The sequence below is a fragment of the Calonectris borealis genome, chromosome 13 (genome assembly GCF_964195595.1).
Source record: "Calonectris borealis chromosome 13, bCalBor7.hap1.2, whole genome shotgun sequence".
NCBI classification, from domain to species: domain Eukaryota; kingdom Metazoa; phylum Chordata; class Aves; order Procellariiformes; family Procellariidae; genus Calonectris; species Calonectris borealis.
In genome coordinates this window covers 17086107-17104131 of record NC_134324.1, presented here as the reverse complement: position 1 = coordinate 17104131, position 18025 = coordinate 17086107, and the positions used below count along the sequence as shown (strand labels likewise).

At 40.9% G+C, this 18025-nt stretch overlaps 1 protein-coding gene across 7 annotated transcripts in view; it reads left to right on the top strand.

The window, feature by feature from the left end:
- Nucleotides 1–18025, top strand: part of KIAA1210 (KIAA1210 ortholog) — a 45615-nt gene that overhangs the window by 22035 nt on the left and 5555 nt on the right. For all 7 annotated transcript variants that reach the window (XM_075162314.1, XM_075162321.1, XM_075162316.1 and 4 more), the window contains 8 exons: nt 3424–3553; nt 6053–6211; nt 7252–7317; nt 11207–11419; nt 12525–12627; nt 13717–15315; nt 16076–16227; nt 16916–17021. In XM_075162314.1, coding sequence (XP_075018415.1) covers nt 3424–3553; nt 6053–6211; nt 7252–7317; nt 11207–11419; nt 12525–12627; nt 13717–15315; nt 16076–16227; nt 16916–17021 — 2528 coding nt within the window. The remainder of the gene's footprint in view (nt 1–3423; nt 3554–6052; nt 6212–7251; nt 7318–11206; nt 11420–12524; nt 12628–13716; nt 15316–16075; nt 16228–16915; nt 17022–18025) is intronic.

Below are 18025 nucleotides of genomic sequence, written 5' to 3'. Positions count from 1 at the left end.
TTACTTTCTCACGGGTGCTTGTTCCTCCTTGCCCCACCTTTCCCCACTCTCTCCGTTGTGTTTATGCAACTGCATCATGGAAATTATCTGGGAATGAAACAACAATCTCTTTATTTTGTTTGTTAGCATAACAGCAACAGAGTAACTGACCACACAACCAGTCCCCTGGGGTAAAGGGAATTAGAGTGACTCAGCTAACCCAGTCCAAAAAGCTTAGGAACAGCTGAGCTTACCCCATCAGCCCATAGGAGGGATCTGGCTTAAAATCAGCTGTCTGCTCCAGAGGCAGTGTGGGTGCGAACTCTTTCTCTTGCCCTTAACCAAGTACTTCAAGTCCAATTGCTGTTTACCTCAGCACTATCCTCCAGTGATTATGAACTGTTTTGCAAGATCAGAGATCAGGAAGTGAGTAAAACCCTTTTGTTTTTTCCCTTAGAGATAGGATTAGATGGACTATCTAAAAAAATTAGGAGATATGTTTGTGCTATTTGAAAACCCTATCATGTCCAGATCCTGCATGGCATAAGCACGTTTTGTAAGTACCTAGAGAGACTGAACAACATAATCCTTTGGAAAACCTGATCCTGAAAGCCAGTGTAAATACAACTTGTGAAGGGTTTATAGCAGGGCCCTGAGCTTTGCAATTTCTGGCATGCAGAACATCAAAACCTATCCTAGAACAATGCTGCTGTTTGTTTGTTCTTGAGGCAGAAGCACTGGTTTTCTTTTTTTCCTTTTTTTTTTTTTAAACCATGTAATTTTTTTAAAATGTAACTTTTCTGAATGCTAACCAGAGACCAAAACCCTAGATGTGCCAAATGCTTCTTGTAACCGCCGAAGGGATGTGCCCAGATGTCAAGGGGCTGTAGGGAATCAATGGGATTGGGCATCTGTGAAGGGGAAGGGGTCATTATGTGCCACAGCCTCTTTATCTTCTGAGAGGCATGAGTTTTGAATGGAAATGGAAAAACCTTGATGGCAAAGTTAAAGCCATGGATGACTTCTTGTCTGTATCATCAAAAGGATAAAAGACCTTACAGAGAGGAAAATTGGGACCCAAATTGGGTATTATTACAGTTGAAACGCTTTGAGCAGGAAAAACTGCTGGGACAAGATGTAAAATTGTCCTGGTCTTTGTAATGAACGCTCACTCCTTTGGCAGGCTGCAGTTGTTCTTGAGAGAGTGGCTGCCTGAAGGAATTGTGTCACTTTTCTTCCCCCTACCTCAAACACTAATAAAAGGAGTGGGGTTGCAGCAATAAGAAGTGGAAGGTAGCACAGGCCATGGTGAGTTTAGGAGTGGCTTTATTGCTGGCTGTAGGGTCCCATCATTTCCTCAGTCATAGCAGCTCAAGTGTTGCTACACATAAATGAATTGAGCATTTGTATAGGGAAATCAGCATGGAGATACAGTGGCTAAAACATCTGGGGGTTTAGCTAACACTGCATCTTTAGCTTCAGCGCAAATATACACTGCCTGGAATTACACATGAATGTATATTTGCACATAAGAGACTCATCTATACTAAAGCTGCAGTTAATTCTATATTTAATCCAATGCTCTTTTTGTGACTGCCAGAAGAAAATACAGTAATTCTCTTGAAAACACATATGATACATATGCAGAGAGAGAAAGAAAGAAACAGATCTGGCAGTCTCAAGAACAAGGAAACCTCAGCTCTTATTGCTAAAGAATTCCAAGTAAAGGAAGTGAGGAGATCCCCAATTAAAAAGGTTAATACATCCTGATGCACATGCATTCTTTGTAGTAAATAAAATATGTCAACTAATAATGAATATACATTACAGTAAATAAGTTGCATGACACTGTCTTTCTGAATGCAGTAAAATTATGTCTTGCCCATATAGAGTGTCTTTCATGCTGAAAAGGACTCTAAAGTCAAACACACAAAAAGATGGGATGGCTTCATTCATTCTAATGATGAAATAAGGCAAGTGCCTTACTTGTGTGTAGAAGTGCTGTCCTATAAACTAACACAGATATTAACTATTACATACAATGGGAGGAAACACGAACTCTGACGTGTGCTGTGAGAGAAAGAGCTCAGATTGTCTTCGACACAACATAAACATAGAGCAAATTTATTTTGCTCTACTGTGAGACTCGGCATAGCTGTATACTGATTGACTACACCTTTGGGGCAACAGGAGGGTTAATCAAGCAGTCAAAGGAGATGTTGTCTCCGGAGATATAAAGAAAGGAGATGCAGGAGAAAAAAGAGTAATTTGTTTGGGGTTTTTTACATAGTGTATTTACTTTATGAAAGTTCACAGTCTTTCAGGGCTTTCTTCTAAATAAAGAGAGAATCTGGGGTTAGGCAAATAGCAGAGACCTCTTCTATTTGATTTCCTTGCAGAAGAGTGTTAGACTTACTGGATTTTCCTTGTCAGAGTTCTGTTCCTAATCATCCCGTTACCCAGAGTCAAACTTTCAGAGGCAATGAGCATTGCCTGCATGGTTGCTGAGCCAAGGAATCCTTGTAACTTGTGGGTTACGAGGCTGGCAGCCAACAACATGAGAGTATTGTCTGTTGTTTTCCAGTTAAGTGCTAGAATGAAATCCTGGTAGAGGCCATCCTTGTGGTCTTTTGGACAAAGTAATGTACAGACAGTGCCTGCCTATGCTGGTGAAACTTGGTGAATAAAAGATTTGAAGCCTTCCTTGTCGTGCCACCCGAGTGCAAAATTTGCCCTGCACAATCTAATAGCCCAACCCCAATCGATCTCAGTTGATTACAACTCAGTTAACAGCTGAACACCCAGTGGCCACAGAAGCAGACCAGGAATATCTTACCTGGGTACTTTAACATGGCCATGGATAGGTATGTAACTGTGGCCATGGACACTTGCCCCGTCTACATTTTTTAATATGCTTGGGATCTGGCGATGTTCATGATACAGGTGAACAGAACTGTTTTTATTGCTGGACCTGAGAGGATTTGAATCAAATTTGTTAATGTAGTGGAATTATATTTTCTGCCCGCATTTGCAAGAAGGGGAAAAATAATCCACAATCTTTGGCAGGTATGACACACACCAGGCTGCAGAGATTGTATCCTGAATGTCTCATGCTAAGCATATTCCCACTAACGGGTGACCTAATCACCCTGGAGTCCCTCTCTAGTCCACAGAGACTGGCCTCTGTGTTCAATGCAGATGCTGAGTACATCTGAAAAGAGACACCTGCATTTGATCAGCATCCTAAAAAGTGTTTCTTCCTCCCTTCTGAGTATAAAAGGAGCTAGCAGTGACTATCTTGGACAGCTAACATGCAGAAATCTGAAGTTAAGCGAGATGCGTCCCACCCTGGCCTCTTTATGATCCCTCTACCCTGGTGAAGCAGTGCAGGGAAGTGTTGGAGGGCTGTACCCAGTGCATTGACCACTCTTCCTTCCTTCCCAGGTCCAAAGGAAGCATGGGAAACAAAGCCTTGTCCCATGACAGCGTCTTCATTTTTGAGTCTGCACCAGGAAATGTGGCAGGTGACAGGTTGTCTCAGGAAAACATACATGGAAGAGTGAAAACTTTGCAGGTGAGAATGTCTTCCCCTCATTCATGGTGCTGCTTTGTAGTAGCTGTCTCCTAGGAAACTCTGTTGCTTGATTCCTCTGCTGTTTGCCTTAAAACTTTCTTGACTAAAGTGTCCAAAGCCAGGTTTACTACTTTTGGGTCTATTCTGCCTCTTGGAAGCTGCCTCTTTGAGCAGTCCTGGTACCTTCAACCTTGCCCAGGTCTCATGCGAGTGACATGAATCCAGTTCATGGACTCTTGGAAACTTTCCTTAATGAGCATGTCCTCTTCCAATGGGATTTCCATTCTTCGTAACTGCTTCATACTGCTTTTGGGTTAAGGCCATTTATTTATACCGTAGCTTGTCCCTTACACTGTTATCTTTTATATATTATTTATATGTTATTCTTTTTGGCAGTTCTGGCTATGATGTTTTCACTCTACATGCTAGCACCAGCAGCTGTGTAAGTGTGTGGGATGATGGATATGTCAGGGCACTCTTAGTGACAGTTTTATTTATATCATTATTCTTCCGATCTCTGCCAGCAAAGGATACTGTATTCTGCTAGGTCATTTCCTTCTTCCATGGCACATACTGAACCCTCTTTGACAGCTCCCTTATCAACTGTTGGTTATATTAATTGCATTTAAATAAGTGCCCAGCTCAGAGCACTGAGATAAAAGTTTAAGATTTTTCCAGAGACTGAAAACAAACTGTTGATAAGGCAGCCAAAGGCCATTGAAATTCTTCCTTTGCTCAGTGTGAGCTTCATGTTGCAAAACACAATTGCATCACATGTTAAGAAATAAAAGATGCACAGAGGGACTTGTTCCTCCATAAGACTGCAAAATAGGCTAAGCTTCAGTTCAGAGTATTTTTTGTATAACAATAGGAGTAGCAGGAGAAATCATGTTTATATATGACAGAACTTGGTTGGGGAAAAAAAGCTCTTTTCATGCTATCTCGAGTCCACTGTGCCCCTCTCTTCATCCCTCCATCATCCTGCATGGTAATGTAATACTGCCAGCACTATTTTTATAGCCATAAAAGACAGCCTTTTTCTGTGAGCTTGACTCTTCTCAGAATAAAAGCCAGGCACTAATAAAAGCTGTTATTTTCTTAGCAATGTAAATTACCTTCTACCAGAAGACTGTAAATTCAGAGTTTCTCCCACAACACTTTGCTGTCTGCATATAATAAATTTAATAAATCAAAGATGGGAAGTTGTGAAAAGAGGGAAAAGCAAAATTGAGTTTCTGTATTTTCCTTCCCATGAAGTGCACAGGTATGTTGTACGTCTTGTTTTGCCTATATATTGCAATCTTTGTGCAATTTGTCATCAGTCCTGCTTTTGCAGATCGTATTGGTGATACTTCTTTGATTGTTGTGAGTAAGAGGGCAAGAAAACTGTTTGACTGGTGTATAAAAGATTGACATTGTGCTGCCCTGTGTGGCTGTTAGATCTGTAGGAATTACATTCCAAGTGAATCTTGCTGAATAAGAATGGCAGCTATTTAGATCTATTTTACAGAGATATAAATGAATGCATAGCTTGCAGAAGAATGCAGAATTAGCCTAGAATTTCCCATTCTACTTTAATAAGCAAAGAAACAGAAAAACAAGTCTGCATATTTAACTTGGGAATATGCAGTAGAGATGTTTTTAGTTGAAGGACAAAGTTTCTGTTCAGACCTTGTTTCTATTCCAGCTTTGACATAGCCAACAGACTTAAGCCAAGAATTTTAGTAATGGTGTTTCCTGAGATCTGAACTTTTTTAGTTTGAGGGAACATCTGGCTGCTTGTGAGGTTGCAGACTTTGTTTTATTTTTCTAGGGTCAGGGCCTGCCAGAGCATTCTTTTGTGCAATCTTGGAAAAGAATCCCCATACTCCTTTACAAACAAAGTTGTTCCTGGCTGCCGTTATCATTTTTGCTGTAGACAGGACCAGGATGTGACGCTGAGGAAAATTAACGAGCGATTCATTAGGGTGGACCAGAAATTTAATTAAATTGTCTTTGTATAAAAAGTGGGATCAGCTACTTGTGCAGGAGAGGGTGGTGACAAGCTCTCAATATTTCGAAGGGCTTTGTGAAGGAAAGCTGACCCCATAAACTGCTGACTGACAATACTTTGTGTGACTATTTTGGACATCTGGATACATCTAATTATTTAAAGAATACTTAAACCTAGAATTTTTAAAGTTTTAAATTTAAACTGAGTTAAATTGCTGCACATTTTCTGGAATGGTGAAATTTCTGTCTTTGGTAACTTACCAAGTAAACCTGATTTTGATTTTAATTTTGTACCGAAACCAGTTCTGATGATGGGTCCTTGATGAATGTAACTAAATAAAATTTTATTAATGGCTATTTTCTGTAAATGGCCTGTTTCTTCAAGTATTTCTATTGGCTAAGAGATTCTGCATGCCTAATGGGAGCAACTACGATAGAAGTGTCCAAAATGTCCCCTATAAATAATGCCATTGAAAGTTTATATTCTAAATTTCTTTTCAACCACAGCTTCAGTTGCAGCAGAACATCAGGCTTGGATCGCCTCCTCTTGTTATAACTGGAAAGAAACTGGAAGATGCAGGTGCTGTTTCTGAAGATGATGGTTTACCTAGAAGCCCTCCCGAAATTTCAACCCTTCATGAAGTTCTGACAGATTCACCAAGCAAGGTATAATCATTATGTCACTTTAGTGACCACCTGTACAGAAAAGATAAAATCTGCTTGGAGAAGGGGAAGACCTTTTTGCTTGCTTGTGATAAAATCTGATGGTACAGATCAGTCAGAACTAGAACAAATTAGCTAGGTGGATTGTGGACTTTGTCACTGTGAGGGATACCTAGGAAGTGGCCTTACAAAGACCCCTTCTGAGTACAATTTTATATGCTTTTATGTAGACCAGTGCTGGGGCAGTTGTGACCTGTATCGTTAGGGAAAGAGGAGAGAAATTCAGTTGATATGACAACTCTCAGTGCCTTCGGGCAAGGCAGTCTCTCCTGGCAGGGCTGTATGGCAGAAAGCATAAAAAGTGAATTATTCGCAGGTGAGTGTTGTGTTACTGTGACTGTTCCACTTCCAGTCTGAGAACAAGCTGAGGTACTCACACTGCACAAACTTCCCATGTCTTCCAGCTTTAAAGAGCTGGAGAGATTGGCAGTTTCCTGCACCTGTGAAAGGGGAAGAGTTTTTGGGTGTTTCAAAGCTAGTGAGGAAAACAAAAATAATGAGGACTGCAAGATAATCTTAAACAATTACTGTTTTTTGAATTAAATAGCCCCAAAACAGGGCAATATTGACAGGAGAGTGACAATCCTGAGGAGAACAGGTCCTGATGGAACTCAGAGGGGGTTTGGGTTACCTGCTTTCTTAGGAATTGCCTTCTTGCAGCAGATGCGTGATTTTGGACTTGAGTGAGCATGTGAGCATTTGTAAGTTTGAAGATCTTAAAACAATAAGCCAAAACAACTTTATAAAATGTATTGCCTCATGTGGTCAACCTTCATGGCATATCTCATAGCAGGATAAAGCTCCTCTACTTTATGTTTGATCCCCAATAAACAAATGAAACCTACTCTGTGACACAGGGACTCAGTGACCCTTCCTTTATCTTTCCTCTTGTGTTTTCTCATAATTAGCACTGGATATCCAGTCCCAGATAATTCAATGTGATACTTCCCTTGACTTACCCTCTTCCTTATTTTATCCCACAGTCCTCCAACCCTGTTCAGCGTCATAGCTCTTTGAGTTTAGGCGGGACAGACAGTGAAGATGAACAGGTAAATAGCTACTTTTCCTGCTAATAAACTTTCCTGAGACAGCATGTGTGTTGTCTGTATGGAGCCAGTACAATAATCTTTTTTTTTTTTAATCTATTCTGGGTACAACGTATCCTAGCAAACAATTCATGAACAGTCCAGAGTGGTGCAAATGATACTGAAAATGTACCTTTCACAGAGTTTTGAATAAGAACCAAATAAAGAGAGGCAGAAATCTACGGGTAAGTGGTTTGTGCGAACAACATAGTCAGCTCTGTGACACAGTATGAATCTGTAAAGTTACACAACAGAAAATTGGACAAGGCAAAGCACTTCAATTCCGCTTCCATGTCCCAGGGTCCCAATACCCAACAGCAGTAATAGCTTAATAACACCTGCCCATCAGCAGTGGCTTGTGAGCAATGCCCTGCATCTCTCTTATCATGGGAAATAATTGCAGGATTAGCCCTTTTTTGACACCAGGTATTCCACAGGAAAAACGTGTTCATTTGCGGTTTTCTTTGGATGATAAGTGACCATCAGCAGCAGCAGGTTCTGCTATCAGACCAACACAGTCTATTCCTTGACCAGCTCGGAAAAATTTGCAGAGGTCATATTTTTGCAGAGGAGCCTAGGAGACCTTCACCTTGACTGTCCCTGCTGCTTGAAGCTGAGTTGAGTTCCTGCCCATCTCATGTTTTCAAGGCAGGACTGCAAGGTTTGCTTATATTGCCTTTCTCCAGTGTTAATATAATGTCTGAAAGACCAGTCAGACCACAGTTATGCCAGTGGAGTCTTCAAATGCCAGTGACAAAGGCAGCCACCACGCCAACAGGGCTGATTCGATTCATGGGATAGCCCTTGCAATTGTATAAGCAAAATGATCTGCCATTTAGCTGAGAAGGGGAATATTTATGGGTCCAGAACAGTTATGGGCCTTTTGGCCCAAGCTTTGCAGTCCTCCATACTGAATCCCTGTTTGAGAAGCTCACCAGAGAGAACTCAGTTTAACCCTTTGTGAAACTGAGAATAGCCCACAAGTAAAGGGAAGGTAACAGGGTACCTAGAAGATTCCTTCCTGACAAAGAGGGCCTAAAGCAGCCAGGGCAACATCTTGAGGGTTAAACAGTTAGTGCCAACCCCGCTGCTAAGGAAGCTTTCCCTTTCACTCTGTCTTTGGCCAGCCTTCTCAAAGGGAGAGAGCAACCTTTGGGCAAGACCAGCTCAACTTTCCTGTCCGTGGTTGAGATCAGACACTTTCCTGCTCAATCATTCCTAGATCTTTTGCTTTTAGGGATAGAAAGATAAAGCAATGTCTCCCCCTCATAGTAGACTACTAGTCACACAACTCTAGAGGCCCAAGTGATCTGGGTAACTTGGATTGTCATTATTTTTAATAACTTCTTGTATATATTTTATCATTACTTCAATGTACGTTTTATTAACTCATCTCCCGTTTTATATTTTGACTAAAATGCTCCATTTTGTAAGCCTGCATACTGTTTTTTCCTTACAATGCAAAAAGCCCTTTTCTATCCAGTTCTGAAGTCTTTGAGCTCTTTCAGTCTTACAACCTTATCTCCTATGAGAAAGACAGACAGGGACAGGAGAAATTTTTTTCTTTCTTCTATATTGCACAGAATTCCCCACTTAAAGGATTTTCCTTTTTCTCCCCAACTCACTGGGAATCTGGCTAGCTTCTCTACAGTACCGTGTATGTTTCTTTACCCAAATATTTTTCTTAGTCAGCAGTTTGGCTTAGCAGAAATCTTGCCAATATGTTTATCTAAAATAAAAATCCTTTTCCTAAATAATCATCATTTTTTTCAGTAGCTTTTGAAACTATTTATGTAATACCAGGATTTGAGCTAGCAGAACACAAGTTGTTAAACTGAATAACCTTGTCCCAAAGATGAGGAAAATTGTGAAAAGCACCAAGAAATCTATACCAGTTATTCCATTTAACAATGTTGTATACTTAGTAAAGGAAAAAGAGGATTTGATCCTAAGCAATCTGAAGTTGCACACAGTGTAGTGGTTTACATTGATCTTGCTGCAGATGGTAGTTACTTCATTTCTTTGCCCTGTGCTGCTTCACTGGATTTTCCAAGAACTTCATGCTGCTGTCACCTCTGTGTGAAACCCTGATGTGTCACCCATGTAACTTCTCAGCGCCTTCCACATTTATAAATACCCACTTTTTGACTAATCTAAAGCTAAATGTGAGCTATCGCTCAAAGCGAGCAGCAAGTGACTTCACAGAGACGTTAACCAGCATTACCCTGCCTTTGCCAGACAGCCTTTATGGAAATCTAACTTCCTTGTTGGCATCTTCAACCCAGACTGATTAAAAGCAAAACAGGGTCTCAGCTTGTGGGGCTGAGGACAGTGCTTTGGCACAAACATTCTTTAGGAAATGGGCCTCCTAGCTGCAGTACTCTCCTTGTGCAGGCTCCTGTAACTGTGCAATAACCAAGAAACACCAAATTTAAAACACTTAAAACACTGGTGTGGAAATCCTGTGTGTGCTCCACTGACTTTGAGAAAAGTTACCAAGTGTCAGTCGGTGGTCAGAGAAAAAAATATCCTGAATCCGCAGCGGAGTAGGGAATTTGCCATTTATGTACAGCAATAGCTCAGATACTAGCTTCAGGGTTTTTATATTAAATAAGCACATCTGTAATTTTATAATTGAAAGGCAGAAGAACTTGTATGTAGAAATGAGTAACAATATTACTATTTTTATAAGTTCTAGTGATCCTTACAGGTTTATCATTAATCTTGTAGAATTATAACAATAGCTAGCTTATTTACTAGCTGTGTTCTTCTTTCTGTCTTTCACAATGTGTAAATTTTTCATGAGAAGAGTCTGTATCTGTCATAATACATTCTGTTGTGGTTTATTTCAGATCTAGGAACTAAAAAAATTCAATGGAGAATAAGGAAATTAATTTTAGCTACCTTAAACACAAAGCAATGTACCTAGACAGTTTTTGTAGATCAGATGGGAATATGCTTTCACTATCTTTAAAACTTCATCAGCATACATCTTTTAAATGCTGTGTTATATCCTAAGCTTAAACAAAACTAAAATCTGAATGTTAAGCACAGTTAAATGGCTGTGTTTCACCTAGATTTATGGCCAAAGCCAAAATAGCAGGTATGTTATACTGAATGAAGTTTGTTTGGTATGTCTGTGAAATTTTGCAAATGTTCCAGAAAGTCTGGTCTACATTTCAAAACAGTAACAGTAACAAAACCAGTCAAACTGCATGTTTAGGGGTTTCTCTACAAATACTTCTGTAAACCCTTTTTTTTTGATAGCATAATCTAAGGTTACTGCTGTTTAGTTCCCCATTGCTGCGAGGGTGAGATCCACATCACTGTCTGGAAGATGGTTCTGGGATACTTGTTGGAGAGAAGCATTTGATTTTTCTGGGAGAATGGATATTAATAGAGCAAAGCGGCTATGGTAACTTTCTTAGAAATAGAGATAATGAGGAGCAAGTATCCATGCTACTTTCGTGGCTTTTTAATAACATATTCCTGCAATGTGTCACATTATTGGCATGAAAAGGCAGCTATAAAAACTGCACTAGTGTCTCCTGCTGGTGCATACATATATTGCAAATGGTTTTTCAGGTAAGAACTGGGAAGGGAACAGCTGAGGCTCTTACTGTGGGAGAGGGAGAGACAGGTATTTCTCACTTTTGGGTGACACACAGCTGAACACACAGCATTGAGTAATCTCTATGCAAAGACGACATTAGCTATGCATTTTAAAGTGAGGATTTATGTCCAAAAATACAGCCATTTCAGGCTTCTGAAATGGAGTGAGCTAGCAAAGGAATTGTTCCAGAGGTGTGGGGAAGCCAAGCAAAATTTACAGTGACGCGTTTGTGTTTTACAGATACCTTCTGGAGCTTCCTCCAGGCCCATCAGTCCTTCATCCTCTGCCACTCTGGGGGCCGCCGGCTCACGAGGCAGCAGCTTCCTTCCTGTTGACTTCACCATCCCTGCCAGTCCCCTCGGCTGCCTGGACACCTCAGCAGCCAGGCACAGGATTGCCATAAACCCCCGGAAGCAGAAAGGCTTTACCAACAAGAATCACCAAACCCCCCAGGTAAGCATTTTCTGGAAAAGAATCACTGTGCAGAAGGAAATGGATGTGAATTTTTAATTATTATTTTAAATACTTTTTTCCATTTTTCTCTTTCCTATGCACATTCCTTTCCTTTTTTTGTTCTTCCATTGGAAGAAGGGAAACCACCTATTTTCCACCAACCAAGCCAACAAAAAATACTCAGAAAACTTCAATGTCCTGGGAGCTGAAGAAAAGTGCAACTTTAGTTTTTCATTATTTAGCCAAAAAAAGTTGCAGGTTACATTTCATTTGTAAAAACATTCCTCTTGTTTGAAAAGCTAGTTTTCAATTTTAAAGAAGCCTAACTCTATTTCTACAATTTCAGATTAGCTTTAACTTAATTCTTTGTGTGTCAAAGGAAAGACTGAAGGACTTTGGGAAGGAAAGTGGCTCTGCATGTGGGAAATTAGGATGAGGTGCTTCTCATCCTGGCTTCTAGGAAACACATTGTGAAGATGAAGTTCACCGGATAGAAAAGGTGGTTGAGCTGGAGTGTGACAGAAATAAGGAGTAACGCTTCTGTACTGCGTGTTCCCCTCTCCATCAGAGAATCATGCGTGAAAATCTGGCCTGGAGTTAAAAGTGCCCTGCCCTGTGAAAGGGAGCGGGGGAGAAATTCAGGATGAGTGAAATACAGGATACGGTTTTCTTGGAAACTTGGGCCCTACAGCATCTTTGTTGGATATTCTTTGTGCAGCAACTGGTACAACTAGAGTGCTGAAGGAGAAAAGCTAATTGTGGAGCGTCAATCAGAGATACCAGAGATACCAGATAAGGTATCTGGCTTGGTCTGTTCTGTGCCAGCAGGTAGCTTGGGTGATGTCTTAAAAACATACTCGTTCACTCAGAATATGTCAATCCCAGAATGTTTCAGATTCAAGAGAGATCAATGGGCTGCCTTTGACATTTTAAACATGAATGGTTTCTAGGTTCTTATTTGGAATAGTACAGTAGCCACAGTGTTGGTGAATTACAGGATGGGGGTTTTGCATCTATGTTTTGAGTATTCATAAACATGTATGTGTATAAAATATGATTTTTGTGCATTATTCTTTAATTAAAAGATCTTACTGCACCTCATTAGGTGGAACAGCTGGAAAATGAAGCATGTCTTCCTGCAACTCCAGAAAATAAGGGAAATTCAACAGAATTACTTGAGAGTGACCAGCATAAAAATGATCCGAAAGGTAATACAGACTGATGTATTGCTACTTTGGGTGTTTGAACTCTTATACCTAAGGCTGACAGGACCTATTTGAATTGTAAGTCCTTTCAAACTAGGCATCTTTTGGTTTTATATCATAAAACCAGTCCTGGCTGCTGAAGTGTTATGATGGAAAAAGTCATGTACTCTACTCAACGCAGTGGTGCTGAAATGGTGAACTTTGAGGGCAGCGTTAAAAAAAATACATGAGGTGAAAGTACCATGTTCAGAAGTACCTGTGCTACACAGTTGGCTAGATCTCATTGACTGGGGATATGAGTTCCCTGAAACTCAGAAAAACCTTAACCTCTGCATTATATCTGTTATGTGTGTAAGGTGAGTTTAATTCGCTTGTGTTTACTAGATCTTCCTTTGCCACCTCCCCCCTTATAATTTGAATAATAGCTAATTGCCAGTGGTAACACAATTGTAATTGTAAATTGTAAAAACAAATGAAATTTCTCCAAAACAGCACCGAAGACTTTTCTCTTTAGCACTGTATTACAAATTCACTGGCTGGTGGTAATGCTATAGTGTAGTGGGAATGTTGGCACTTTGTTGTCAGGGCAGACTCAGGACCTGATGCTGTCACATGTCAGAGTTACTGTGTGTGCAGACATATCTAAGCTATCCAGATGTTCAGCAGCCCTGCTGGAGCTGCAGGAGGCAGAGCTACCTGATGCTGAGATGTTCTGCTTAAATACAGAAACTCCTCCAGATCATTCTAGACAGCCTTTCTAGGCATACACATGAAGAAATCTGGCTAGTAGTCTTACAACTAGGGGTATGCACAGAAAAGAAATAAAGAGCAACTGATTTGGTACACCTTAAGCAGACAACAACAACTTTCAGTCATTCCCAGGATTAGGTATGTTCAAACTAAAAACGTTATTAGTCTCCTCACTTGGACAGCCCATTTCTAAAAATGCTTTTAACAGCCTTATTTGTCAGACAACAGTGGCCAGACATGGGGAACTCATGCTAAATGACTGCACTATCTGGAATGAATTACTGATACAGATGGTGCTTGAATTGTAACCTTTAAGTGCACACTCTTCTCTGCTTAATATAGGATTATCAGCCCAGGTGGGACACTGTGCAAAGGGAAGTGGTTCTAAGGAGACACCAGGTGTAAAAAGTCCCACTGATGCTGCCTGTGACTCTCGTGATTCCACACTTGTGGCAGAAGACTCTTGTGCTTTTCTGCAAGAGGATGCATGCCTTCCAGAGATGAACCATCACTATAAAGCAGCGGCACCCCTTCTGAGACCTGAGCCTTCTCCAGTGAACCTGGAGGAACACCACAGCGCAGAAGTGTTGTACTGTTCAGATGAGTCTGCTGATGAATTGAAATTACATCAGCAAAATACCAATAGTGAAGTATCTGCACTTCCAAAATTTCAACAAATTGAAGGAGAAGGTGGTGTGTTTCCAGATGTACTAGCAGCTGACTTGTTTAGCAATGGTGTGGAAACTGAGGGCATATATATATTGGCAGACGTTGCACAAAGGTCCTCAGTAAATTCTGTGGGCCCAAACATCAAAGACCAGGAAAAGGGGGATCTGCTGTTTATTGGCAAAGTAGAAGCCTGCTTGGGTACTACTGAGAATTGTTCCAGCCACGCTGTCTCAGATACTGCACCAAGCACTTCACAGGTTGCGGTAGCCGATTCAGAGTCGTCTTGTGACATCAAGACAGTGGCTGTTTTGAAGCCTGAAAACAGTTCAGTAACAAGAAATGACAAAGAAACTTGTGGAATAACGGAATTTCAGTCATCCAAAGGCAATGCAGAAAAAAAAAAAGACACTGCGGCATCTGTCTTGGAAGCAGGTTGCATGCTACCTCCCAGTAAATTGGAAGTATGTTTTAAAGCAGAAACTGTTTCTGTTTCAAAGGGTAACCAAGGCGGTCAACAGGCCAACACATCATACATTCCTGAAAAACTTTCCATTGGATGTCTCGCCTCTTCAAGTTTGGCTGGCTTGAAGAGTAATATGTCTTCTGACGATGACAGTAAGGAGTACCAGATAAGCAGTACAGCTTCTCACAGAAAAACAGTGGAAAACAGTCGATCTTCAGATGAAAATGTAAAAAGTCCACTGAAGACTGCTTCTGCTAAACCGGTCAGATTTACCATTGCACCAGCATGGCAAAGATCTCTCTCAGGGGGTTCAAATTCAAAGGAAGATTCCTATACCAGAAGTTCCCCAACGTCTCCTATAAGACCAGAGTTGTTTGAAGGAATGACAAAAGAACACACGCGTTTTGATGCAGTCATCCAGGAATCAGCAAAAATCAACTCAGATAGATTTGATCGAGATTGTAAGGACAGTGATTCGCATTTGAATTCTTCTGTGGAGTGGGCTGACCATGAAGCACAAAATGTTGAAAACCCGTTTGGGGTTAGACTACGGAGAACATCTTCTTTGCTAAAATACCAGAATGAAAGCCGTGCTGAGTCTCCAAAGCTGATCCCCTCAGCTGTTCCCACTGCTACTTCTGCTTCAGTCAAGGAGGATCAGAAATCGGTGGGCACTGGGAAGCCACCTCCAGGCCTTCCTGTCAGCACAAAATCATTTGTTAAAAAAACAGATCTCCTAGAAGACAAAAATCCTCCCAAGACAAGATCCGAAGAAGTGGCAAAGAAGCAAAATGGTCATAAACCTTCAGGTATTTATACTGTATTTTTATCCAAATATTGTAGAAAACAGTGATCATATAAGAACCTTGGCTGAGTGGCAAACAAAAGACAAAAATCCTCTTGGCGAGGACCAAATTCAGCCTTGAGTTTGTCAGCACGGTAATTTAATTGTCTTGATGATTTGGCCAGTCAAGAGAATTCTTGGTTTATCTTAATGAGGGGTGTGTTCCAGCAAGAATAACAACAGAGTAATAGCTTAAGGGCCTCTGAAACATTTCTGGTATGACCTTCTTGTGCATATAGTTGGAGGTTTAACACAGCTTTTTAAAACTTGCTGCTATCTTGTAGTTAATTTTTCAGACTACAGCAGCTCAAACCTTAACTAGGAGTTGCATTAGGTGTGATTTTTTTTTTTCCTACAATCACTTCATTTAAAATCTTTAAAAACCGAAAAGGCAGCCTGTATTTTACTGCCTACATGAAAAAATAATCGTTATCATACTCATTTAATCTGCAATGTAAGGATGTTGTTTCAAAGGCAAAATCCAGTTCACAATGATCTCAGTGGGAGTTCTGCCATTGACTTAAATGGAAGCAGAGTCAGGTCAAAAACTCCAGAATAAACAGAAAAACAGTTATTGCCAAGGACAAAATCATCAGGGAAGGTAATTTTGTGTCCACAGTGTTCAAAGGGTATTACAGATGCTGAAGGATTTAAACCACAAAACACTAGCTTTAGACTGACTTGACCTAAATCCCCTCCTTACTTCAAAAATGCTTCTTTTGTAGAAAAAGTCTCTTCTCCATATTTGGAAACTGCTTCATCTGAACCAGCTTGGATCTCCATGGCAAAACTAAAACAAAAGGGTTTCCAGGACCACCCTCTTGCCAAAGAACATAAACCTGAAGACAAAGCTTTGATCAAAATGGATCAAGAGCAGGTAGAGTACCAAGTAATGTTGCATGGGTGTGAATCCGGCACCAGATTGCCTGGGTACTTTTGCAAACTGTTGAATATCATCTTCATGGGAGGTGCGTTGTGAGCACTACTCAAAGAGAGATTTTCAGGACTGGCCTCTAAAATGTATTGAGACAGACAACTGATGCAAGAGAGCAAACACATATGTGACTATACCATCACAGTGATTAGTTTCAGAGCTGGATCCTCCTATATGTTCCTTTGCACTACTCAAACCTGAACCTTTTCAGAGCTTACCTCTTGCCCAGAATATATTTATGTAGCCCAAGAGCTGCTTTGAGTTGCACTAGCTTCCCCACTGTTAGTGACTTACAGACCGCATTCACTGCTCTGCTCTGGAGACTGCGTACTGAAAGTTTGGCTTTTCCGCTGCCTCTTGCACAAGTTTCTTGTGCAGCTTGGGCAAGTTCTTCAACGCCCCATCTGTAAGAGAGAGAGGATAACTTGCCTGCATGTGAAGTAACCCTGCATTTGTAGCAGGTCTTCCTTCTTGCCTTCTCCCTCCCTCACACAGGTCCCCAACCATCCTTGTCTGGCTTTTGCTGCATTTCCACAGTCAGGTTTAGAGATGTTGCCAGGGCAAGCTTTATGAGTGCCAGTGGCTAGCGGGTTTATTAGTCACGTTCTTTTCTTCTCTCCTCCTTTTGTAGCAAGGGATCTGTGCTAGTGAGAACATACTGAAGAAGAATATGCCTTCCAGCTTGAGCTCTCAGGACAAGAAAACGCAAATGAAGACCAGTGTGTCTGCTGCAGCAGGTATTCTCTTTCTTTACATCTTTACATAGTGTCTTTTACAGTAAGTAGTGTGGGTGGCGGGTAATGGGGGGTGATAGCTGCCTTTTTGATAATCAACACACTTTATATAAGTCCTGTTCAGACTATAGTTTGTGTATAAGTCAACATATTGGCTTGCTCACTCAGCAGAGAAAGCAAGTAAGGAACTTTTATTTCCACTGCCAGTTCATGGAATGGCATATAAACATTGTAATGATTTATTACTGCCAAAGGTCAGTACTAAAGAATAGCAGTTGAAGTTGGAGAGTGTCCAGAAAAGAGCAGCAAAAAAGGTCAGGTCTTCTAGACCTCTACTCAGCCAGGAAATACTGATGGGAGTGAAGTTGTTTAGTCTAGAGAAGACAACTTAATTTGCTGCAGAGGACAAAACTAGTCTTTATGCGCTGTATGAGCTTCAAATGCACCAGGGAAGGTTTAGCTTAGACATTAGGAAATACTTTCTAACAATAAGAGTGGTGAAGTGGAATAGCATAGGTTGCTTACAGAGTATGTGCAGTTTCCATTACTGGATGTGCTAGATAAACATGTATCGAGAATAATTTTGGTAGAGTCAGTTCCACCCTCAGGTGGAACACAGAGGCTCAGTGGCCCCTCTCCTGCCCTGTTACTGTGATTCTCCACAAGAAAGATGCAGGGGAAGAGTGTGACTCAGACATCGTGACTCACGTACTTCTTCCAAGGCTACTGCTGGGCTGCAGCTTATCCCTCCCTGCTTACTCAGCATGGTGCCAAACCTCAGAGACACGCTCCAGATAGATATAGATAAGCCAGTTCTTCAGCTGTAAAAGCATATTCTGCTACCTGAAAGCTATTGATTTCAGATACTGCCTAAGAAGATAAGAAATGCCCCACTGTGTCAGAGCAGTGGCTTTTCTGTTCCAGGTTCCTGTTGCTGACACTGTCAGTAAGAGATGCTGTCTAGAGAGAGTGCATGCATCTGGCCATTTCCCCCTTATAATCCACCA